The sequence below is a fragment of the Plodia interpunctella genome, chromosome 19, assembly GCF_027563975.2.
Source record: "Plodia interpunctella isolate USDA-ARS_2022_Savannah chromosome 19, ilPloInte3.2, whole genome shotgun sequence".
In the NCBI taxonomy this organism is placed as follows: domain Eukaryota; kingdom Metazoa; phylum Arthropoda; class Insecta; order Lepidoptera; family Pyralidae; genus Plodia; species Plodia interpunctella.
Window position 1 is genome coordinate 2,187,457 of NC_071312.1, and position 23,796 is coordinate 2,211,252.

General features: G+C 35.2%; 4 protein-coding genes and 1 long non-coding RNA gene across 10 annotated transcripts; 2 read left to right on the forward strand and 3 right to left on the reverse strand.

Annotated features, from left to right (window-relative positions):
* The first annotated feature begins 174 nt into the window (after positions 1-174).
* sstn (stepping stone) lies at positions 175-5,495 on the forward strand. Its single transcript, XM_053759406.1, has one exon. It carries the CDS (start codon positions 332-334, stop codon positions 2,009-2,011), a length of 1,680 nt encoding a protein of 559 aa, XP_053615381.1. The 5' UTR covers positions 175-331; the 3' UTR covers positions 2,012-5,495.
* Positions 5,496-5,650: 155 nt separating this feature from the next.
* Positions 5,651-9,250, reverse strand: LOC128678096 (uncharacterized). Its single transcript, XM_053759415.2, has 6 exons — positions 9,094-9,250; positions 8,574-8,630; positions 7,944-8,042; positions 7,345-7,443; positions 6,781-6,879; positions 5,651-6,192 (listed from the first exon to the last, which is right to left on the reverse strand). Exons 1-6 carry the CDS (start codon positions 9,167-9,169, stop codon positions 6,098-6,100), a joined length of 525 nt encoding a protein of 174 aa, XP_053615390.1. The 5' UTR covers positions 9,170-9,250; the 3' UTR covers positions 5,651-6,097.
* A 1,341-nt stretch (positions 9,251-10,591) lies between these two features.
* On the reverse strand, positions 10,592-16,844 carry LOC128678094 (UDP-glucosyltransferase 2-like). Of its 5 annotated transcripts, none has more exons than XM_053759411.2 (9): positions 16,478-16,844; positions 15,983-16,139; positions 15,452-15,542; positions 14,184-14,373; positions 13,606-13,803; positions 12,375-12,594; positions 11,647-11,866; positions 11,327-11,546; positions 10,592-10,959 (listed from the first exon to the last, which is right to left on the reverse strand). In XM_053759411.2, exons 2-9 carry the CDS (start codon positions 16,133-16,135, stop codon positions 10,692-10,694), a joined length of 1,560 nt encoding a protein of 519 aa, XP_053615386.1. In that variant the 5' UTR covers positions 16,136-16,139; positions 16,478-16,844; the 3' UTR covers positions 10,592-10,691. The 5 variants fall into 5 exon arrangements, with proteins under 5 accessions (XP_053615386.1, XP_053615385.1, XP_053615383.1 ...); XM_053759410.2 differs by having other exon boundaries at positions 16,253-16,843; XM_053759408.2 differs by having other exon boundaries at positions 16,230-16,843.
* A 172-nt stretch (positions 16,845-17,016) lies between these two features.
* LOC128678097 (uncharacterized) lies at positions 17,017-18,335 on the forward strand. Its single transcript, XR_008405604.1, has 2 exons — positions 17,017-17,119; positions 18,128-18,335. It is a non-coding gene; the product is annotated as an uncharacterized LOC128678097 (long non-coding RNA).
* LOC128678095 (UDP-glycosyltransferase UGT5-like) lies at positions 17,121-23,142 on the reverse strand. 2 transcript variants are annotated; one of them, XM_053759414.1, is made up of 10 exons: positions 23,018-23,136; positions 22,529-22,867; positions 22,264-22,416; positions 21,635-21,722; positions 21,230-21,419; positions 20,340-20,537; positions 19,357-19,576; positions 18,554-18,773; positions 18,114-18,333; positions 17,121-17,771 (listed from the first exon to the last, which is right to left on the reverse strand). In XM_053759414.1, exons 3-10 carry the CDS (start codon positions 22,411-22,413, stop codon positions 17,504-17,506), a joined length of 1,554 nt encoding a protein of 517 aa, XP_053615389.1. In that variant the 5' UTR covers positions 22,414-22,416; positions 22,529-22,867; positions 23,018-23,136; the 3' UTR covers positions 17,121-17,503. The 2 variants fall into 2 exon arrangements, with proteins under 2 accessions (XP_053615389.1, XP_053615388.1); XM_053759413.1 differs by lacking the exon at positions 22,529-22,867 and having other exon boundaries at positions 23,018-23,142.
* Positions 23,143-23,796: the final 654 nt, after the last annotated feature.

Below are 23,796 nucleotides of genomic sequence, written 5' to 3' on the forward strand. Positions count from 1 at the left end.
GAAATTCAAGTAAATTCACCAAATATTACATTGAAGAATTTTTAGATGACAGCCATTTATAGAACGGATTATTAATCAGGTGCAATAGTTAATTATTAACTATATATATTAAATATTAACTCATCCCGAGTTAATAATAATTAGGTCATATCATAAGGATTTCACAACTACGAACGCGTTCATATGATGGGTGCGGAGTGCGTGTGTTATGTGTCAGTGAGAAAGAATTTGTAATTTTCTTTGTTTATTTTATAATTTTCAGTAATTTCTTGCCTTTGTTTTCATTTAATAAGCAAACGAATGTTGTGTGCGTTTTAATTAATTGTTGAATATGGGTACAAGCACCATGGGTAGTGATTTGCATTCAGACAAGCAAGACAAACTTTTGAAGCTTCAAGCTCGGAAAAAGGAATTGGAGCAAATGCTCGCTGCCAAAAATGAAGAGCTATATAAGTTATGTGTGCAAGAAGTTCATCTAACTGGTATTGTGCCTCCGGAAGCTCCATTGAGCCCCGAAGTCCCGCAGAGGGAGAGATTAGGCAGCGTAAAAAGTACTGAAAGGTCTACTGATGGTAACGATGTTCAAGATGGATCAGACAACTCATCTAGGCGTCTTAGATTCGGTACAGAACGTCTACTCGACGCTGATCAGATTTCTCGTAAAAATCTTTCTCATAGGTTGTCAACCCCGTCCATATCAGGTATGTCAACGAAAAGTGGTCATACTCGACATATTCGTCGACCTGAGACAAGCTGTTCCAATTTCTTCCCTTCTCCACCTCAAGAAAGGAATCCAGAAACCTTCTCGATTCACACTTCCCACACATATCCCGCACTAGCTGGTCGTCAAGAGCCAATTTTAGAAAATATGCACCATGATCATCAAGCACCCATGTATAGGCACCACACACTCACTACTGAGTATATGAATAAAATCTATTATACTAACACCCCTGAGGCTCACAATGTGTCTAGAATGAGAGAGACCCACTTCAGCTCCAGCCATCCAGATATCACTACTCATTATACGCATGGAAGCATTGCACCACATCCCATTCAGAATGGTGTCCGTAACACCCCATTATTATATCAGTATGCTTCACATTTGAAAGCTCAGAGTCAACATTTAGGAGCATTGCATCACCATCAAATACAAAGCCAGCCTAAACGGCGGCCAGAAGGAGTCCGCCGAAATACGTTGCAGAGAACTCAAACATATCACCTTACATCTCATAGTGATTACAACCAACATTTAGAGAATATGGATAACTATCGTCATAGATCCCAGCCTGATATTCAAGAGCACAGTGAAAGAATGCAACCTCCTATTGATAGAGTGGCTGTAGTGCCAAACTCCTTGCCTTTTCGTGAGCGGAACACTACTAGACAGCCTATGCATATGCAACTGCAAGTTTCTACAGATGATTACGGTCGAGAAGATCGCCGGACATATCCTGATGCTATGAGCCCAGTCAGTCAAATATCTGGTTACTCGGTGTCTAATTTTGATTCTGTCAGCATGAACAAATTCTCACCATTATCGCAAAATGATATGAAGCTAAAAGAGAAGCAATGGTATGAGACATCTCTTGATTCGCCAACAAAACCTGAAGTGCCTTTGCTTAAAAAGAGTAATAGTTTAAAACGGACATCAAGTATAGGTAATTCACAAGCTTATGAAGTTATGATCTCATCAGGTCGTCATTCTGCCATGCAGAGCCCTAGCCAAGTGCCTCATAGCCCTCCGGTGCTGTCCCCTAGTGCTGTGTCATTAGAGTCGCCTAAGAATTTAACAGTTATTGAGCAAGGCAAGTGTATACCGTACAGAGAAGAGACTAAGCCTTTTGAAATGTCAGATTTTTATAAATATTCTACAAAATTTAGGCAAAACACTGGCCCAAAACCGGCTGCCAATTCTGTGACGAATATAACTGTTAATTCTATGTACAATAAACTACCCATGGATTTGCCTCAGTACCAACAGGAACACTGGCACCCCCATGGCAATTGAGTTATACCTTTTACCTGCAATGCAATTTGTTATTAAAAGTATATATGTTACTGTAAAAGCCCATATACAGGTAAATCTTAGGCTTTTTCAGAAAATCTTAGGATTTACCGGCATGGGTTGGTCAATGTAAGGATTTATAAATAATTGACGATTTTTCGGGCTTTTGCCATTAGAATTTAGTATATGCTAGGTTTTGCTACTGTCGGCTGGTAAATGTTGGTTTTGAGAATAAATTAATGAGTAATTATTATTAATCATTTATTTTTCAGTCAAAACCTTGGTATTATAATTATGAGAGTAATTAATTACCTAAGTAATTAGTCAAATCGTTACCTATTTTCAATTATTTTCATTTGGTAAGTATTGTTATTTACAAATGTTTTTATATTTTAAAGGTAAGGTTATACCTTCCTTTAAAATACTTCTTAAATAGTAAAAAATAACAAAATTATAATTATTTTCTTTTAACATTTACCATGCCTTTGATGTAAATCTTAAGATTTACCAAGTGAATGGTGGTAAAAGTTAGAATCACATTATTGTTCGGACATTTACCATTAAGAGTTGGTAAATCTTAGGTTTTACTGGAATATCTAAGGATTTACCTTAGTTTGTGCTTTTACAGTAACCTATACATATAATATCTTAGATTTTTTCTATATCACTCAAGGAATTGGTAATTGTTCAATTGATATAATGTTATGTACTTTTACCCAGGCTGTATATTTTACCTTATTTTATTGTACATAAGTAATGTTTTAGAAATAGTAAATAATTACTATATTAAATCAACAAATTGTTTCATCTCTCTTTGGATTCTTTAAACTTATGCTTGCTGTTATTTCCTACGGGCTTGTCATCTCTTAATGCAATCTACTTTGCGACCTAAACTGATCAGCATCATAAATTTGTACCATCTAATTAATTTTTAGTATGAATGTGATTCAGTTTAGGTTCCTAAGTTGAACTGAGTTGCATTGGTATCGTTTCGTAAAAGTTGATAATATGCCAACTGATGAAATATTGCCATTTTAATAAAATCCTCAAAATATCTGTGATTCCATATTGGTATCAAGTATACCAATAGTTCAGCCATTTTTTAATTTCATTTCTTACCTGCTTTTATGTGTTATTGCAATTAGTTATAATCACCTTTTTAATTTATAATGAAATGAGCAGATATTTCACACATTTTCATTAATTATAATGATTTAAGTATTAATTATTATAGTCGGTAATAAAATCTAAAAAAAAAACATAGCCATATTAAATAATGAGTTATAAATAATGAGCCTTATTAAAATACCTTAGCTTTAGATCTGTGATAGTGTGTGAATTATATTAGCATCATAGCATGACAATAATTTGGATTAGTAAAATGTTAATTAGATTATTAAATTATTGCTTTTATAAATAAAGTATAAATGGAATGTCAATGGTGTCTCTCCTGTCCACCTCACATCAACAAAAATCATTAATTGCCCTAGAAAAAAAATCATTAAAAATCTCATTTGGACACTTTTAGTATGTAGCATTTATGCAAATTATATTACCAATTTTTGTATCCGCTGGGGTGTATTTCTTCTATAGTATCTTGTGGTGATAGTACATTTATCATGGATGTTTTTAAAGAATTCGAACAAGAGATTTATATGAGAGACACCATTTTCAGTTTCAAATTGAAATTGAGAATCATGTCAAATATGTTTGTCACAATGTCCTCTGCCAGTACAGCAAACCACACGTCTTACGCATACACGTTTCGATTTTCATATAATTTAAATTCATCAATAATTAATGGAATAAAATATTTTGTTGGTTGCAATAATTAATCATTTTTTATTTTTTAACCTTTGCTTTAGCAGTGGGACACGTCATCAAAGGTTTAAAAAATTGTTCCACCCAACGTGACATTTGATACGTAGACTTGTGGTCGACTGTACCGACAACATCCGCCCACCGCTAATGTTTATATGATAATATTATTACCATACATTTATTGTACATATTGATTTAAAATTGCTTTATATCTCGATTTCGTCATAGGACAAACTTGTTTTAGTAAAACTAAAACACCTCTTTTTATTAAAGTGTTCAATTTTATAAATACTAGCTGGCATGCATTTATTTATTTTTTAATTTTGTAATTACTCTTTGTGGTAAAGGAGGGCAAAAGAGATTGGGTAAATTTGGCCTAATTTTGAATTTTCACGAGCAAATCAAGGGTATATATATCATGTTTTAATCATAGACCTCATAATGCTGAACTTTATTGGAACTGGGGTATGGCATTTTGTTTTATATTCTCACAACCAAAGACTAGAAGTCAATGGCATAATATTAATTTTATATCAAACCGTCGCTATGATATCGACATCGTCTCTTACTGCCACCCAGCCAAGATCCACGTGGTCGATAAATGTAATTATTTTTTTCGAATACTAGATATGTCTACTAAGGCTTATCGGTACAATGTAGAATGTACATTACGCTACTGACTTCAAAGTTCCTTCTTAGTTGCGAAAAATAAAACGACAAATATATCAGCTCCGATATAGTTTAATTATATGTGATCCATAATAAATGTTCCCCTTGATATATACTTTTCAAAAAAGATTATTGGTAAAAATTCAAGATGACGACAACCCATACAAAATTACACCCAATCTCCTTTCTTTAAAACCTATTTGAAGAAGCCTAGGGTCTAGATTTTGGCCGAAATAATAAAATTATTATAGGTATGTAACATGATACAATAATGAATACCTACTATCTTTTCTAATTTTTTTCGTGTACATATTTTTCTAAATTAATCGGACCTTTTTAAAATGACAAGGTAACTAAGTTTAATTGGGTATTTATTCATGAATATTTGTACCGTTAATTACGATATGTCAACAAAATCATCTTGTTAAATGTGTCAAAACTGAAAATATAAACTAATCACATTATTATTATTTAGGTTAATATGTTTGATATTTATTTGTATTGTAAATCGACATTCATGCTACTTTTACTGCCGACTTTGCAACGTGTGTACGTGCGAGTTTTACTTATGCAATTTTAACGCATGCGTTTTTGGAAACAGCCAAAATTCCATACAAGAAAAGCACAGAAGTTGCGCTGACGGCTTATTAGGTATTATTTATATAATAAAATTTATATTTTGTCAAAATTTATATTTTGACCCTACGCTGTATGGTCTGTGGCCCCTATGTATACATTAAAGACTTGTAAATAACTTGCCAAACCTTGATATAACATTTGCCTTGACATGTGCATTAACGAATACTTAGATAGTTAATTCTTTAATTCAACTTTAAGGTACAAATATTGGCTTATTAAATTAATGTGTTATGTAGCAATGAAATTGCATATGCATAATGATGCTGCAAACAAAAAATTGAATATTTTTATATGTTGTTTATAAGTATTTTACGTGCTGATTGCACTGGTTATGTGAATAAAGTTTTTGGGTAATTCACTGTTGTTTTTTATTAATGAACTACTTATCTACCTATCTCTCAACATCGGTCTTTAATAATTTAATGAAATATTCAATAATTCAGTTTTCAGACATTTTGGGGACATTTTTATATGATGGTATAAAATTATAAAAATCAATAAAAAAATAGAAACTAATTTTAAATAAATATTTATTTTACAAATACTTCATACATAGACAAAATGTACCCATATATTTTTTACAGAGTGGAAAAATTATAGACAACGCATTTATATAATAGCAACATTTTAAAAGCAATTAAAAAATTTGCACATAATTAATATATATTAAAAAAAAACTATCCACACTAAGGATAGATTCGCTTCAGGTCTTGGTGGAATTAAACACAAGATTAAACAAACGTGCACTCTTCGTATAAAAGAAAGTACTTTCAAGCTAAAATATGTTTCGTCTCATTCTTACAAATGTTTTGTAGTCACAAAACATTTTAAAAGTAAGTAGGTAGTTATGCTTTTTAACTTTTTTATGAATATGAGAGGTTGCGTGCTGCACCTATGGGTTAAAAACATTTAGATCGACGTTCGGACGGACATAAAACACTATAATTTGTTCGATTGTGGTCAATGTTTGGGGTGCTTCCTCAACTTCTGCATGAGTTCGTGGAGAGACCTCTTGCCGGGGTTGAAGCCCCCGTTCAGGTAGTCGTCGTCACCGCCTGACAGAGAAAAAATGTGTCTGTATTAGTTATGGAATTAGTAGGTAGGTACTCCGTACAATAGTAGGTCTTACTAAATCCATGGTATTAGTGTATGCCAGTGGCCGCTTCCACATCAAAGTTTAATATACTAGAATAGAACTGTATAAAATAAAAATCTACTTTCTGTTATCTTCGCATGTTCCCAGTTACATACGGGATTGTGAAGCCGGGATCATCACTTAATCACTTCGTTACAAATTCCATGGCAATCATTGTACATTATCACAAGAATCAAAATTTTACAAACGTCCGCCTGCCTAACGTCAATATCATTATTGCCAATATTGTTGGCAGCTGATAATCTGCCAAGACTATGTGTCTCTTACTCGGCTCGTACGTACGACATCCACGGAAGTATAAAATTAATTCATTTTATTTCAGGCAATAACGTAAGTGCAGTACCTATAAAAACCTAATAAATAACATGGAGTGGTCCTATTCTAGGGCGGGGCCACAGGACTGTTTGTGAAACTATGAGTCATGTGGTTATAAACGACTGTAGCGCCGCGTCTGTGGAACTTTCGTGAAGACTAGAAATAGAATTACCAGCTCCAGGAAGTTGATCGTTGATGCACCCTTCGTCCCACATGTTGACGCAGCGTTTGCCCGGGTTGAACCCGCCATTCAGATAGTTGTCATCGCCACCTGAAACACAATTAGATCTCAATCAACCGTAGTTACCTAAGAAACTTGCCACGAAGGACCAACTTGTTGCTGAGTCAACTTCTTGAGGCGGCGGCTTGATTCGATTCGATATTACATTGGAACCTTAAAGAAACAAATACGAGTTTTGGAAGGCCGGCAAGGCAATGTTCCTGTGGTGTCTCTGGTTTTGTTATTATTCCTTTGCAGGTAAAGCGCAAAGGTAACAGGGATATATCAAAACCAAAGAAGAGGATGGATTGAGCCAGAGAAAGACAATAAATAAAGTTGAAAGTGACTGATCACTATACCATAACACATAAAACACGTACTTAGCACGTCATTGCGTCGACATGTCCTTTCTTTTTTTCACGATGCGTACACGATATAGGAAAAAGAGAGAGTATGTAGACGTTAATAGCGTTCTACGTCTTTGTATGTTTCGTGATAGGCTTTCTGGATACTTACCAGAGCCAGTCAGCTGACCATTGATGCAGCCTTCGTCCCACATGTTGACACAGCGCTTGCCTGGGTTGAAACCGCCATTCAGGTAGTCGTCATCTCCACCTAATGTGTTTATTTCAGGCAACAAAACAAAAATAGGTACATGTATGGCATGGCCCATATTAAATATTAGTACATAACTTAAAACTTGTAATTTGGACTTAGTCCTTTCATCAAAATAATACAAATGTAGCGACAGCTGTACGAGATACGATCTGTGTCACTTAGAGAAAATAGATAATTCCAGTTTTATTCTATTCATGTACAGTTTTATTATATTTACCGATTACCTACTTAGGTAGTAGTTTTTTTGTGAAATGGAAATTAAATTTAACGTTAGGATAAGATTTCTCTCAGTCTTATTTGAGCGAAACCCTGGTTGCATTTGGTATGATGAGTTATGAACATATATTTACATAGGTACCTATTATATCTACTCGTAATAATATATTTTCATATTTGAAGATCGTTTTACTATATCACATATTAATCGCTTACGCGGTAGAAACTAAGCCAAGAATTGCGAAATTTGAAGAATTCTAGTTATATAGCCGGATACTAACCAGAGCCAGTCAGCTGACCATTGATGCAGCCTTCGTCCCACATGTTGACACAGCGCTTGCCTGGGTTGAAACCGCCATTCAGGTAGTCGTCATCTCCACCTAAGTACAAAATAGAGCTAATTAGCACATTTCTCGTCTTGTGTATAAAAAGTATAAGTACCTATATATATATTAAAAGTGTAGAGACCCATAAAATTAATATCTGTTTCTAAATATTCACATTGTGAACTTTTGTATAAAGCAAGTCATTCAAGAAAGTTAAATTTCTAACTTAAGTAGTTAGTTGGTATAATTTTTTATTTTATTTTGTGTCGACAGTTTTATTGCTATTGGTCCTATAAAAAGCCTTCATATATTTTTCTGAAATTTCCTGTGGATAATTTAATATCTTCGAAAATACCTGCAGTGTTTTTCATTATTCTCAGGTAACAGGCAAAATTATTATATGTATAAAACATCGGAAAAAATTATCTGCTACGTTACTAACCGAGCCGTCGACCAGGGGGGCTACCATGAAACATAATACACGTGGCACGTCATTGCGTCCGAAGTGGACGTTAGGTAACGTGCTACGTGTTATAATTTTCTTCAATTACCAAGAGATTATGAATACCTGAAATGTCTTAGTACCTGATCCAGTCAGCTGACCATTGATGCAGCCCTCGTCCCACATATTGACGCACCTGACTGTAATAGTTTAAAGGTTATGTATCTACTTGACTAAGTAAATAAATATAATTTTTTCACGTCAAATTTTGAATTATACAGGTACCTACTACAGTATCATTTCGATACGATACTGCTGAGGAGAAATGCCGAAAGAAACTACATTTTGGCATCTATAATTCTACTTTTTATGAAGCCCTTCACATGATGATAGTTATATATATTTTTAAAATGAAATATAATAAATTATAAATTTTGAGTTTATGAAGGTTTTATGGGCTCACAATCTTACCACCATCCACTCCGATCCACTGACGGGCACCGAAAACGAGGCAGGCCAACGGCAAGATGGTCTGACGAACTTAGGTAGATTCCGACAAGAGATGTATGGAAATACCAGAGACATACGTGGAAAGAGAGTGGGGCAGCTTTTGCCCAGCTGCGGAACATAATATAGCAATTTAAATAAAATGAATTTGCTCACCATGCCCCCTTGAAGTGCTTAAGGATTTTGAATAGACCAAGCCAACTAGGCCACAGAATAAAATTAAACTTTTCATTTTAAAAGATAAATTAAATAAATCTGCCACTAGTTAGAATAGACTGAAGATTTTTTGTGATTTATTAATTTGTGGCTTCGTCCGCTATTTATATTTGGCTTATATCAATATATTGATAGGAAATTAAATAAATCGGCGACACTTGAAACACTTTAGATAAGAAAGGCTTTTAATTAATTATTTCGGCAATACTCACTAAACCAATTTGATTGATATAAAAACTGATCAAAAGGTTTGCGGTCACAAATCACAAAATATAAATTAGTAACTATTCTAAATGTCCTTTATAATTTCTTAATTTATTTTTCTCTTCATCTGAATACAAAAGGCCTTTTCTTTATGTGGTCCAAAATATCCTTCAATAGATACTTACCTAGTTGATACGCATATACCTACCTACTCACCTAGTTAGAGGCACGTTATAGGTTTTCAACATGTCCAATACTGGAATGAAATTTATAATAGATACCAATTGACTATCTTTATGGAAGTCGGCAATGTATACTTGTTTAGTCCTAATTAACTCTGTTTTCAACTGCGCTGTTAAATTAGTAGAACTTCCACGTCGTTCTGGATTCGGGTGAAGGAACAAATAAATAAATAAAATAAAAGGATTAAGTAGCAAACTTGTATCGCTGGGCCGATGGACACAAACGACACACACACATATACAAGGTGTTTGGTCAATGGTATATAAAGCCGAAAATGGTAGATAGGGTATCGTATCCACATTCTCAGAAAAATATTACCATGTGGAAAAAACGTCACAATAGGAAGTTAATTAACATTTTAGATTATGGTAAAATTAGTGCAGTGCCAACCCTGGAACAGCTGGTTTCATTCGTCTGTACAACTTATTGTTCATTGACCTCAGTACCAGGATTGGTGCAAATTATGATGATGAAAATTCAAAACATGGCTTTTATGCCTAAGATCTTTGAGTCTTTGAGAGGACAATATTAACTTTTTAATAATGAAATACATGCAAGACCGCTTTTACGGAACTGTCTCTATTGGAAACGTAAGTAAAAGCAATGATAAAAAAATTTTAGTTATTGACAAGTGAAGCAATTCAACTTTTAAAATTATTACAAAGTAAACAATTAGGTACAATTTAGGGAATATCTCTTCTGCGAATCTGATCTTTAAAATATCGTGTGCGCCTGTGTGAATGTGAAAGAAATAGGATAGAAAGAGATGGATGGAATGAAATATTGCCTATTATTTTTAGTGTCGATTCCATGGTTTTGTATGATTTATTATCTCTCTATTGTGATTTATATTCTCTCTATTATCTATCTATTATTAACTCATAAAAAAGTTTGATGTGAAATCTTTGTAGTCTGTCACTGGTACAAAGATCAAAGTCGAACCATCAGATAAAATTGAGCTCACATGAGAGTTCGCAAAATGACATCAACGTTTTTAATAAACTGATTTAATAAATTTTAAAAATTCATAATCAAACAGAGCAATCGTACGAGTAGGTACACTGCTTATCTACAAAATTATTTACACTTGTCTAGTTCTTCTTCTTTTTCCTATCGATGTTTTTCTTTGAGCAACATATTTTCACAAAAATCTTCTTCAGCACGTACAATACTGTCAAAATTAGTGCAACGAGATCTAAATAAAGCTTCTGGTAGACTGGCACATCGAGTGCTGGAGAGCGAAGGTGCGGAGCTCCTCGTGTCTTGACAACGTGCTCCACCCAGTGGACCAGCTCCTTGCTTGGGGGCACCGGTCTGTCGTGGTAGATCAGTGATAACTCTTTTGCTTTTTCCGCGTATCTAAAAAATATTAACAACATTTTTTGCAGTTTCTAGCTGCAACCGTGAGGTTTACATGACAATTTTGTGAACAAAAGCCGTATACCTATTCCAGATTAGGTTAAGTTGGGTTAGCCTCTTCCCATATAGGTAAGAATAAAAACAATCGAAGTCCGTCGAGAAGGTTTTAACTACTTGTTGTTGAAGGTTTTAACTAATTGGTGTGACTACTCTATAAACATCCAGGCCTTTGTTTATTGAGTTAACTGATAAAAACAAAATTATATTACAATAGTTTGTAAATTGATAAGTGTTCCATTTTACCAATATTTTATCGATTATGTACTAAAAAATGATTACCCAAGTACTCTCAAGAAATATAGAATACCTTTTATTATGCAATGCATCATCAATAGCTGCTCTTAAATGGTCCTTCATATCGTAAGCCAGATCCACTCTCAAAGCGAAGCCCTTCCTGACAGCTCTGTCGATGTTGTTGAACTGGTCTCCGAACACTGGGATCCCGATGATTGGTTTGCCGAAGTGTACAGCCTCAGTGGTCGATAAGAGACCACCATGTGTGATGAACAGGATGCAGTTGGGATGAGCTAAAAAAAGAGACAAACAAAATGAGAGATAACAATACAAAAATACAGGCGCGTGTAAAAAAAAATATTAAGCAAAAAGGCTTCAGGCTTCTTTACCTACCTAAAATACTTTGTTGTGGTGCCCAATTGACAATATGAATGTTCGACGGTAGATTTGGAAGTACCTCTTCGAATTTCCACAAAACCGTCTGTTTCAGGCCACCCAACATTTCTAACAAGTCCTTCTTCAAAATTTGTGGGAGATCTTTACTCTTCAAGTTGGATCCCAAGCTGAAGTAGATCAAGCCATTCTTCGCATTGTCTAATAATTTTTTAAGATCCTGTAAGCGTATATTTCAAATTAGAAGAATTTTGATGGCTGTGGGGAATAGGTTGAAGAGTGGAAAGAATAAAATATAAATATATTAGGACAAATCACACAGATTGAGTTAGCCCCAAAGTAAGTTCGAGACTTGTGTTATGGGATACTAACTCAACGATACTATATTTTATAATAAATACATATATAGATAAACATCCAAGACCCGGGCCAATCAGAAAAAGATCATTTTCCATCATGACCCGACCGGGGTTCGAACCCGGGACCTCTCGGTTCAGTGGTAAGAATCTTACCACTGCGCCACCGAGGTCGTCAAATAATAGTGGAATCCCTGCCAAGGCTCTGACGATAGTGACAACCAGGAATGCCAACGACCGTATGAAGTGGACTGGACTGCGACTATAAGGTACGGGAACATGCTCAGATGAGAGAAAGCGGAATCCCTGAATTCCCTGGCTTAATTTTAAAAAGGAACTAGATTGAATCACAAAATTATCGATTTGGCTTACTTCAGGTAAAGGTTTCACCACAGGGTCGATATGATACCCGGCAATCGGCTTATAGGCCTGCGGCAGCCTGGTCGCTTGCCCGAGAGAGACGTGGGAGTTGCCAAGGACTAAGGATGCGTTGTATTGTATCGCTTTGAAGTGGATCATCGACTTTCCTCTCTTGAGGAAGTAAGGGCCAATCAACTTTTGGAACTGCTCGTTTTGATAACCGTCTAAGTAACTGGAAATATAGAAAAGTGCTTGAGTTAAAATATCAAGACTTATTATTTTGTAAAGTCAAACGTAACACGTAAGCTAATAAGTATTAGAGTAGTTGTAAAACAGTGTTGGTCAAATCATCTGTGATTGTTGAGTGTGATTGAATGAGTTTCGACAGCCTCAGACTGATATGCCGGTGCTTCCAATAATTTTCAGTTTTCGTAGCGCATTCATTTATTCAGTAGCATGAGTTATAGTTTGAAATATGTAGGGTACCTATATATTAATCAATAGCTTGCCAGGGTAGGATGTCAGCGCTCCCTGATTTAATTAGCCTCCGGACACACTAATAACTTCAACTGGATAGAATTTTTTCTTATAACATTAACAACGTTGGTTTACGGTTAACATTCGATCCAAAATCTCTCACACTATTTGCACGATAACGAAAAGGTAAAAAAAAAGAAACAATCAAAATTCAACTAAGATCCAGCTGAAGTCTGAAGTTATTAGCCCGATTGAGAAGCAGACCCTGAAAGATGATTAACTTATTATTAATTATTATTTCAATAATAATAAATAATAAGGGTTATTTATTTATTTATTTATTATTTCCTGGTTGGGAACGCCGTCGCAAGCACCAGACTAGTCATCGGTTCGGAAGCGGTGGTGGTGTAATGGTTAAGGTCTCAGGTTCGTATCCTACTCGTGTCTATTCGAGTTTATATACCACACATCACATCCCATATATTACGTGGTTTTCATAGACTACCACTTGCTTCCGGTGAAGGAAAACAGTGTGATAATACCTACACATTGGTGGACAGTTTAGTACACTAGTGTGTATGCAACTATCTAGGCTGCCACTAGATGGCGGTAAGTAGTCGTAAAAGTCATGTCAGATGCCCTTAGGCGAGTTAAATAAAATCTGACACCAGTGTTAGCAATAACACACTCGATATGATGATGATGATCGGTTCTCCATTTCTTGGTTCTCATTTTCAGTGACACATTTCTCGGATGATGAACTTACAAAAATCTAAACGCTCTGCCCATGGTTTGCAGAGCGAGCTCCTTGACCCTGTTGGCAAAGTTGAAAGGCGGGACATTGTTGGATAAGCTGTCGGGCACGTAAGCTGGATTCACGTTTTCGTCAATAAGGCTCAATATAATCCAGTGAGGCTCGATGGTTGACAGCCAGATGAAGGGACAGTCGTACACGTAGCTGAAACTAAAAAAAAAATACACTTTTCTAAATGTAGTACGTAATTGCATTGAGTATTTACAGGGTGGCGTTTGAATGATTATTCTAAGGACACATTCCTAGGTATACCTGTTACTTTTATAGAACTTTGAAAGAAATTTTAAAATTCGAAATTTGAATTGGCTAAAAGCCAGAAAATAAACTATACTTATATGTAAACTAATAATGGAATACATAGGTAATTGACACCCGTTTGTATAGTCTGTAATTAAATTTGAATCCTTTAAATGTAATTTCTAATACCGTGTATTTTAACTTGTGTTTGTATTCAAAATAATTAAACTTCGAAATTAGTTTTACTTTAACATTTTAAATTTGTATAACCTATAAGGTAAAAATGATCTTACCCGATGTAAACATCTGTGAACATCCACTCGGCCACGATAACGTCGAACTTCTGTGTTGTGTCGCTCAGAAAATTCACTAAATTCGGATCTGTCAACAGTCCTTTGTTCATCATTTCTATGAATGCCTTCATTGAGGAGAAACCCATTTGCACCCTCCCGTCCAGGATTGATGTCACGTTCATGATTTTTGCTAAAAATAATTTGTTATTTTACAATACATAATTTTTTAGCTACATGATAAATAAAAATAAATAAATATATTAGGACAATTCACACAGATTGAGCTAGCCCCAAAGTAAGTTCGAGACTTGTGTTTATGGGATACTAACCCAACGATACTATATTTTACAACAAATACATATATAGATAAACATCCAAGACCCGGGCCAATCAGAAAAAGATCATTTTCCATCATGACCCGACCGGGGATCGAACCCGGGACCTCACGGTTCTGCCGCAAGCACTTTGCCACTGCGCCACCGACGTCGTCATACTTCTGGTCATGATACCCCTGATTACTGGGGTATTATGTAATCTGTGCCCTGGTGTTGCAGACGTCCAAAGCTGTGGTGACCACTTCACATCAGGTGGGCCGCATTCTTGTTTGTTTGCATAGTATTTCAAAAAATACCTAATTTATTATACTTTTACTTAAATATAATAATTTATTGAAACAAGCTTTTTATAAAAAATATCGTTTTTGCCACAAGCTAAGGTCCGTGCAATAAACAGTTGAGTTCCCACATTGGGATCCAATCCTGGGTGCACCATCTGGTCATACTTTTTCATGCCAATTGAAGCGACGTGGAAAATTCCAACACTATACGATAAGCAAAATTAGTAGATTGGTGTTTAACTTGCAAGATTTGACAGACAAACATGGGTACAAGTGAAACTAAATAAAAACCTTGTGATAAACTTTTTATTATTGTTTTCCTCTTGGGTGGCTCGTGGAAAAAAGGTATGCCCCCAAGATACCTGTGTTTATGCTACGTCTGTCGTGTGTCACATTCATTGATGCCATGCCTAAGTAGGTACTTATTTATTTTCTGTCAAGGAAACTTAACACTTTCTACTAATATTATACATGCGAAAGTTTGTGTGTTTGTTACTCTTTCACGTAAAATTTACAGGACGGATTATTATGACATTTGGTACACGGGTAGAATATAACCTGAAATAATTCATAGGGTACTTTTTATCCCGAAATTCCCAGCGAAGCCCCGGGGTGTAGCTAGTTCCTTAAAAAGACAAATATATTTACTCACACAAATGCTTCGTATCAACACTACCACTAATGTCTATCTGACGAAGATTGGGTATAGGATTTTTATCTGGGAAAGCTGTGATCTGAGTTACCTGAAATTGTCACAAAATAACATAAAACTGTAAGTTGTAACTGAAATAAACAACAGAAACGTCTATCTATGTAAATGGACAAACCTAGGTGATACGCTAACCAATCCCTTTTTAATCTCAATTCCACATAGCTAAACGTGGCTACTACCCGTAAAGACGTTATTTGTAAACGAACAGTTTTCACTTTGGGTAAAAAACAGAGTATATACTAGTGTAGAACCCTGAGGCATACCATTTTTTATTGGTCGCTCCTTTGTACGACAGTTAAATATAAGAGTAGGTAGACTGACTAAATTTCAGTTTCAGAAAATTAATACATCTTTTTAAGACTCGTCTTAAAAATATTGTGGTAAATTCGTTTGCACCACAATCTCCAGATAGGAATTAACCTGTATCTACAAGAGGCTTAATATAGGGAATTTTAGGTATTTATTATTTACCTCATGTCCAGCCTGCAGGAGAGCCTTGACGACTCCCAGAGCCAGGATGTTGTGGCTCTTTCCCGCTAGAGGGAACACCACCAGGATCCTATAGGCGTCACACACGTGGCCCACGGCTAGGGCAGCCACCAGGATATACGCGACGTTCGTCATTTTTCTGAAAGACATTTCAATATATTGAGATCGCATGTCTCAGTGTGTTGAAATGTTTTAATTATAAGTTTAATTGTTTTATTTATTTGTGTACCTTTTTATTTGTTGTGCATTTACCTTTCGGTTATAAAATTATATCGATTTCGATTTTCGGTTAAAAGATATTATCGTAAAAGACAAATATAATGATTAGATATCTGGAAAAAGGGGTGTCCACAGTTCACAGAATCACTCTTCATCGAAAGCACGTTTGAACAAAACAAACATTGAGAGACGTATCTTTATCCTACATAATATTCTGTGCCAATGTGATTATAGGCGTCTAAGCTATCTACGACACACCTTCTTACACACTAGTGATAAAAACACTATATATTATATACACTAACTAAAAACCGTGTCATATGTATGTCAACTTATCACGTAAATGATACTGGAGACAATAAATGATATTTTATTAAACAACACTTATTAAAGTGTTTTATCATATTACACAACTTTGCCTTTCTGCGCATAGGCCTTGAATGATGTAATGTTGTGCATAACAAACTCAATATGTTTAAATTTATCATTTTTATCAGATTTAAAAAATTAAGAACATAACGCTATACGTTCGTTGCTTTTTTGAGTCGAGTTAGTTGTCAAAATTCTAAATTAATAGTTACTTAATTAGTAGGTATAACTTTGAGAATAGGAGTTAGTAAATGAACCGGTACGTATCTACGTCTAGAAAATTAATATGTTGTTGTACCTGACTTGTTATATGTGAACTCATCATTCGAACTACGCCGTATCCAACTTGTTTTGACCAAGGTCATTTAAGGCAGATAACAATATAATGATTCTTTATCATTACATCACGCACGATCTATGGTATTATTTTGTTTTTTTTTTTGTGGATTTCAATGTTCATTGAGTGAAGGTGTTAAGATTATTCTGGAAAGAGGGACATTGGAAAAATATTCTAAATTATTGAAAAGGAAGGTAATGATTTAGTAGATTTAATGAACCTTATAAACACAATTTTACCAAGAATTCGCATAACTATTAGAAATGGATGCATGTATAAGTATAAATATAATGTGTCGTCAATTATACCAGTTATGGTGTGATAACTAGGGATGCCGACGACCGTGCGAAGTGGAGACGAAAATGTTGGAATATAAAATAAACATTATCAGCACCTCCCTAATTAAATTCATTAATGTATTTAAAAAGAGTACTAACTTCACAACTCATGTCAAAAACTTAATTCTAATATCTCATAATGTACAAAGGTTAATTCAAACGTATTACAAAACTAAAACATATAGTATAAAATAAATCATTCAGAAATCATTTTCTAAAGTCAAATCATCAATACAACATTTAATTCTTCTTCTTTTTCTCATCGATTATCTTCTTCGAACAGCAAATTTTCACAAAAATCTTCTTCAGCACGTACAATACTGTCAAAATTAGTGCAACGAGATCTAAATAAAACTTCTGGTAGACAGGCACATCGAGTGCTGGAGAGCGAAGGTGCGGAGCTCCTCGTGTCTTGACCACGTGCTCCACCCAGTGGACCAGCTCCTTGCTTGGGGGCACCGGTCTGTCGTGGTAGATCAGTGATAACTCTTTCGCTTTCTCGGTGTATCTGAAATTTAAATTTTGCCATTAGTAAAGCAAGTCTATTGTAATTTGAGCAATGTTTTTGTGATTTTTTAAATGCGTTCGATAAATTCAGACTTTTTTGTACAAGACTTTTTTTGTCTTGCTGGTCTCTAATAATATCTTCTTTCTTAGCTTTAGGTAATTTACAACCATAACAATGAACTAAAGATAATTTAATATTTTTTCGCAACTCATCTTCATCTCAATGATCCATATTTCAACAAAACGAAAAAAATACCCGAGGAATTGATATTGTTTCCTTTATGTTTGTTTACTTCAGTTACAAATAATGGCATTATTTCTTTTTTCATATGAATAGTTTTACCGTTTACTTTGTAGAAATTCATCGATGGCAACTTTTAATTTGTCCTTCATATCGTAAGCCAGATTCACTCTCAAAGCGAAGCCCTTCCTGACAGCTCTGTCGACGTTGCTGAACTGGTCTCCGAACACTGGGATCCCGATGATTGGTTTGCCGAAGTGTACAGCCTCAGTGGTCGATAAGAGACCACCATGTGTGATGAACAGGATGCAGTTGGGATGAGCTGCATAAAGGATTTCAACGTTTAAGATTTACGTAGTAAGTGACACCTATTTTGATGGATGGATTGTCAAAATCATAGTTATTAGTGAATTTTGATTTATAAGCCATATGTCCACAAAGTTTTTGTAATTTTGTGAGAAAATTTTGAAATAAAAAATAAAATGACATAACATTCGATCAAGATATTACATGAATAAATTAATAGTAGCCAACTAACCAACCTAAAATACTCTGCTGGGGTGCCCATTTAACTATATGCACGTTTGGTGACAAATTTGGCAGAACCTCTTCAAACTTCCACAAGACAGTTTGATTCAGGCTCCCCAAAACGTCTAAAAAGTCCTTCTTCAGTTGTTCTGGAAGTTCACTGCTCTGCAGAATTGAGCCCATGCTGAAGTAGACCAGACCATTCTTAGCATTGTCCAGTAATTTCTTGAGATCCTGTAATATAATTTATAGGGCAAAGTTCCATATATATCTTATCATACTTCTCATTAGTCATAGTCATTATCACCAATGCTGTAGGGATAAGATGTTTAATGACAGATAACCCACCAATTTCATAAATTTACTAGTCATGCTTTAAATACTTAAAATCGTCATCATCACCATTACATTTAAGTATTACAAAAAATCTTACAGATCATGGAATTTCTCCATGAGATTTCTAAACAGATTTAGTCAGACCATTCCTTATCTATACTGATATTATAAAGAGGTAAACGTTTGTGTGTTTCTATGTTTGAGGCGGGTAATCTCCGAACCTACCGAACCGATTTCAAAAATTCTTACCACTATTATAAAAGTATCCAAGATTGCTTTAGGCTAAATTTTATCTCAAAATTCCCACGGGAGTGAAGCCCCTGGCAACATCTTGTAAATTATATTTATATTTTATTTGATTTGTATTGTTACTAGCGCTTAGATATAACTAGTCACTAACAAAATTTGTCTCTGAAACCAGAAGCATGTACCCCACTCATTTGTCATCAAGTGAATATTTAGTAATTCCAAGCTAACTTACGTCAGGTAAAGGTTTTACGACAGGGTCGATGTGGTATCCACCAACGGTTTTATAAGCCTGTGGCAACCTCACCGGCAGTCCAAGAGAAGCATCAGAATTACCCAGGATTAATGAAGCGTTGTATCTGACTGCGCTGAAGGGAATCACTGGTCTTCCTCTGCTGACAATGTGAGGGACCAGTACTTCATCAAACACCTTAGTTTGATAGTTTGTTAAATAGCTGAAAATTACAGTAGGTATTGATAATGATTTGTTCTTCTTCTTATAATTAAACAAGTTTTTAACAAAAATGTAATTTTTGCCAAAAATGTTTATTGTCGTCAGAGATATCTTGTGGCATTTAACTGATTTATTATCAGTGTCCGCGCTGTAAACAATTGAGGAGTTTCTGGATGCATTCGTTGGGTGCACTATCAGGTCATGCTTATTATATTAAAGCATTGTCATGGAAACTAAAGCGACGTGGGAAATTTCATCTCTAGGTAGGACAACTGGAAGTAGGAGACATCTAACTTGCAAGATTTGATTACAGACAGACAAACATCGGGACAGGTGAAACTAAATAAAAATTTGTAATTAAGTATAAGTAGGATCTAATACTAGTTTTTGTTGATTAACTAACTAGACAATCACCCTCATCTAGCATAAATACTGAGGGATGATTTGTTGAATCCAGTTGTATAGTATGCACCATATCAAACAAGGCGAGCGTTTCGACCTCTGTGGTCGCGCTGTCATTACAATTTTTCAAATTTTAACAAAGAAAAGAATGAGTTTTACTATATGACTTTACATTAATTACTCTGTACTGTAGTAATGTCAATTTTATGAATGATTGATTTTGGAAATGATTCCTTCCTAAAGAAAATTGACGGATTGTAATGACCGCGCAGCCGCAGCGGTCGAAACGCTCAGCGAACCACCCACAACTGAAAGTTGGTAGACGTAAGTAGTATATAATATTATAGCATTTTTAAACTTACAAAAGGTCAAAAGCAGTGAATGTTAACTGAAGAAGTAATTCTTTTACTCTGGTTATGAAGCCAAAAGGCGGAGTGATGCTGGAACGGATGTTAGGTACATAGGATGGATTCAAAGATTCGTCGATCAGACCCAAGATCATCGAATGAGGCTCAACGGTTGAGAACCAGATAAAAGGGCAGTTAAAGATAGCTCCTAATCTGCAAAAAAGAAAAGTAGTGATTGGTAACAATGTGCAAAATCACGTGTTTACAAATCTGGACCATCTTTTAGAGACATTATTGGTCAGAGTAAACGTGGGTTTCTCTTTTCCAAATCACCAATGAGTAAAGTTGTTGATGATGGTTTTTTTTCTAAGACTTGAACGAAGTATAGTTCTCTCTCTCCCTCTCATCTAAGCCTTTTTCTACTTGCCTCTGCACTTACAGACGTTAATTGTCGGAACCCAGGGTCAGCTACGATTGAACTAAATAATAGTTATACTAACTTTAATGCTATGATAAAAAATAAAACTCGCACATATTGAAAATTTGGGGAATATAATGCTATAAATATACTTCTATGATGTAATGTTGGCAATATGTAGCTGTACGCTACAAAACTGTCAAGGGAGAAATAAAGAAACAGCGTCCGCTTGTGCGTTTTACTGCTAGTCCGGCTTACCATTATATTCGTTAGATTTAAATCTGGGAAATCCCTACATATTATAAAACAAAGTCGTTTGCCGCGTCTGTCTGTTCGCGATAAACTCAAAAACGACGGCAGGAATTTTCGTGCGGTTTTCACCAAAATATAGTGTGGTTCTTGAGTAAGGTTTCGGTGTATAATTTATTATGTTTTTACCCGAGCGAAGCCGGGACATGAAGCCGGTATAGTATAAAATATGACTTACCCACTATAACTGTCGGTGAACGCCCATTCACTAATGACAACGTCGAAAGTTATTGTCGTGTCGCTTAGCAGCTTTTGGACGGACTGATCTGTCAACACTCCTCTGTTTATAACCTCTATAAATTTTGGTAGTGTAGAGAAACTCGTTGGGTCTTCCCCATTAAGCACCGCTGTCACGTTAAACCTGTCCGCTGGAAACAGTATGTCACAATAATGGTAAGCGCTTCTGGCATGATCGAGATTTTGCAGTGCAATGTTGTTTAATTGAGTTTCTTTCAGCATTTCATCTCAGCAGTGGTCATTTATATACAAAATTTGATGTGAAAAAATGCCTAAAACACACATTTTACAGGACTTTTCGATGATAATTTAACTTTAATTTTGGTCGAAACCGTGATACACTTACTGAAATCTTCCATACCCAATGCGCTGATGTGCACTTGTTTTAGATTAGATGGTAGGTCTTTATCTGGATAGGGAGTGACTTGTGTTACCTGGAAGGCAGGTAAATTTTTTGTAGATGACGAAATAGAAGAAGAAAGTATAGGTAGACGAGATATAATTTAAAAAAGCGTGCCAAGTGATGTAAGAAGCGTAGAAACAGAGTTTTTCTAGCTAATATTTAAAAGCATAAAACTAACATGCCATAGAACTAGTAAATCACCGGACTACAGAAGCAGCGCTGTAAGGTTTGTAGAATCAACGAACTAACAAAACATCGTATTATATTCAATAACGAATTATAACAATTTGAACAAGACAACTATATAAATATACAAATAGGTGGCCGTAGTTTATAGTCAAGACAGACTGATTGTAAGTTGCTCAAACGAAAAAATATATGATGCTGCATCAGATGCTCTCAAAATATCAAATTATTATATATATAATTATGCCTATGGACGAATTACACAGATTGAGATAGCCCCAAAGTAAGTTCGAGACTTGTGTTATGGGACACACGTACTAACTCAACGATGCTATATTTTATAACAAATACATTATATAGATAAACATCCAAGACCCGGACCTTACCTCATGACCAGCCTTTAAGAGCGCCCTCACGACCCCCTGACTGAGGTGGTGGTGACTCTTGCTGGGGAACGGGAACATGGCCAGGATCTTGTAGCTCTCACCCAGGTGGGCACAGGCCAGGATAATCAGGAGAAGTTGGATTTTCAGCATTTTCTGTAACATTGGAAGTAAAACAATTAATAACACTTTTTAGACACATAGCCCATAAGAATACCATTTTAAATATTTATTTGTTTGTAATATATTTATTGCACAAAGAACATACGTTAAAAGTACATAATTATATAACAAGAGACTTATTCCATGAAGGGATATCTTCCAGTCACCAGCGATAGTTGGAGAGGATATTTCATCAATATATAAGGGTAATGTTGTTGTGTTTCTTGAACAGAGGTTTTTTTCACGCTTTCCCAAAACTGAGATACCCCTCGATTACGATAATTGGTGGCTGCCTTCAAGATTTCCAGACTTTTCCAATTTAACAGATTCTTCGATGGCTTCATCAGGTCGGCCCGAAAGCAGGTGTTTGAGCATGGCAGTAAAAATATGGTTTTTGTAATTTTTGATTCAAAAAAGGGAATCAGAACAAATGATGGTGTGAAACCTGGAAAAAATATGTCCTCATACACACTGGTGTAAATATTCTCAGTGGGAAGGTTCTTTACGTTACATACTCGTCACGATTTACTCCATATTCCTCCAAAATTTCACGCAAAACTATTCTAATTAAGTAAATAACTTATAACTTGTTTACCAGATTAATTATCCTGGTCTTCGGGATTTAGTCGCGTTGTTTTACAATTCAATTCTTTAATCTAAATAATTACATACTATTATAACACTACCGCGATTACCAAAATCAGACTTTAGATTGAGCTTCGTTATCAAATGAAGGTGATTGTCGTCTAATTGATATCTCAAACATGTTTCAAGGTTCATTCACTCGACAAGAAAACCAATAATTCGTATGTTAAAGTAGTCAAATTCTGAATGAGTGATAACAATTTCTTTTCTGGGCTCGTGGTAACTAAGTATTACAGCTTCGCTCGGGTAAAACTATAATAAATTGTAAACCTAAACCCTCCGCTTGAATCACTCTATCTAATAAAAGATCCGCATCAGAATCGGCTGCATAGTTTTAAAGATCATCAGCATACATATGGATATACAGACAGCGGGAAGCAAATTTTATTCATAGCAGAAGAAGCATATTTATATTCTACTAAACCTTTAAATCATAATTCGCTTGCTTGGCGAAAACATTTTCCATGACGTTTTACGTCCCGGTTTTTTATTAACAAGATATAAATATCCAAGTCCCAGGCCAATCTGAAAAAGATAATTTTCCATCATGACCTGAACTCGTTGGCCCGCAAAGTATACTTGACGACATCTAGCCAGCACTTTTTAGGTTTGCCCCTTCTGCAAGGCAATGTTCCCTTAGGTGTTGCATAAAAAAAATACTTAATCGTTACATTCAAATTTTTATTGATTTGATTAAACAGAGATGATCATACGTATTTTTATTTTTAC

Excerpts from the sequence above, each read along its gene's own strand:
- sstn (XM_053759406.1), top strand. The coding sequence starts at position 332 with ATGGGTACAAGCACCATGGGTAGTGATTTGCATTCAGACAAGCAAGAC.
- LOC128678096 (XM_053759415.2), bottom strand. The coding sequence starts at position 9,169 with ATGAAAAGTTTAATTTTATTCTGTGGCCTAGTTGGCTTGGTCTATTCA. Across the intron at positions 8,631-9,093 it reads AAGCACTTCAAGGGGGCATG|TCAGGTGCGTCAATATGTGG; the intron begins GTGAGCAAATTC and ends AAACTATTACAG. Across the intron at positions 6,880-7,344 it reads TGGTCAGCTGACTGGCTCTG|GTGGCGATGACAACTATCTG; the intron begins GTAAGTATCCAG and ends ATTGTGTTTCAG.
- LOC128678094 (XM_053759407.1), bottom strand. The coding sequence starts at position 16,150 with ATGTCTTTCAGAAAAATGACGAACGTCGCGTATATCCTGGTGGCTGCC. Across the intron at positions 11,867-12,374 it reads TGGTGAAACCTTTACCTGAA|GATCTTAAAAAATTATTAGA; the intron begins GTAAGCCAAATC and ends ATACGCTTACAG. Across the intron at positions 11,547-11,646 it reads ACCACAACAAAGTATTTTAG|CTCATCCCAACTGCATCCTG; the intron begins GTAGGTAAAGAA and ends CTCTTTTTTTAG.
- LOC128678095 (XM_053759413.1), bottom strand. The coding sequence starts at position 22,413 with ATGCTGAAAATCCAACTTCTCCTGATTATCCTGGCCTGTGCCCACCTG. Across the intron at positions 21,420-21,634 it reads ATTGGGTATGGAAGATTTCA|CGGACAGGTTTAACGTGACA; the intron begins GTAAGTGTATCA and ends TACTGTTTCCAG. Across the intron at positions 17,772-18,113 it reads GAATTTCTACAAAGTAAACG|ATACACCGAGAAAGCGAAAG; the intron begins GTAAAACTATTC and ends TTTAAATTTCAG.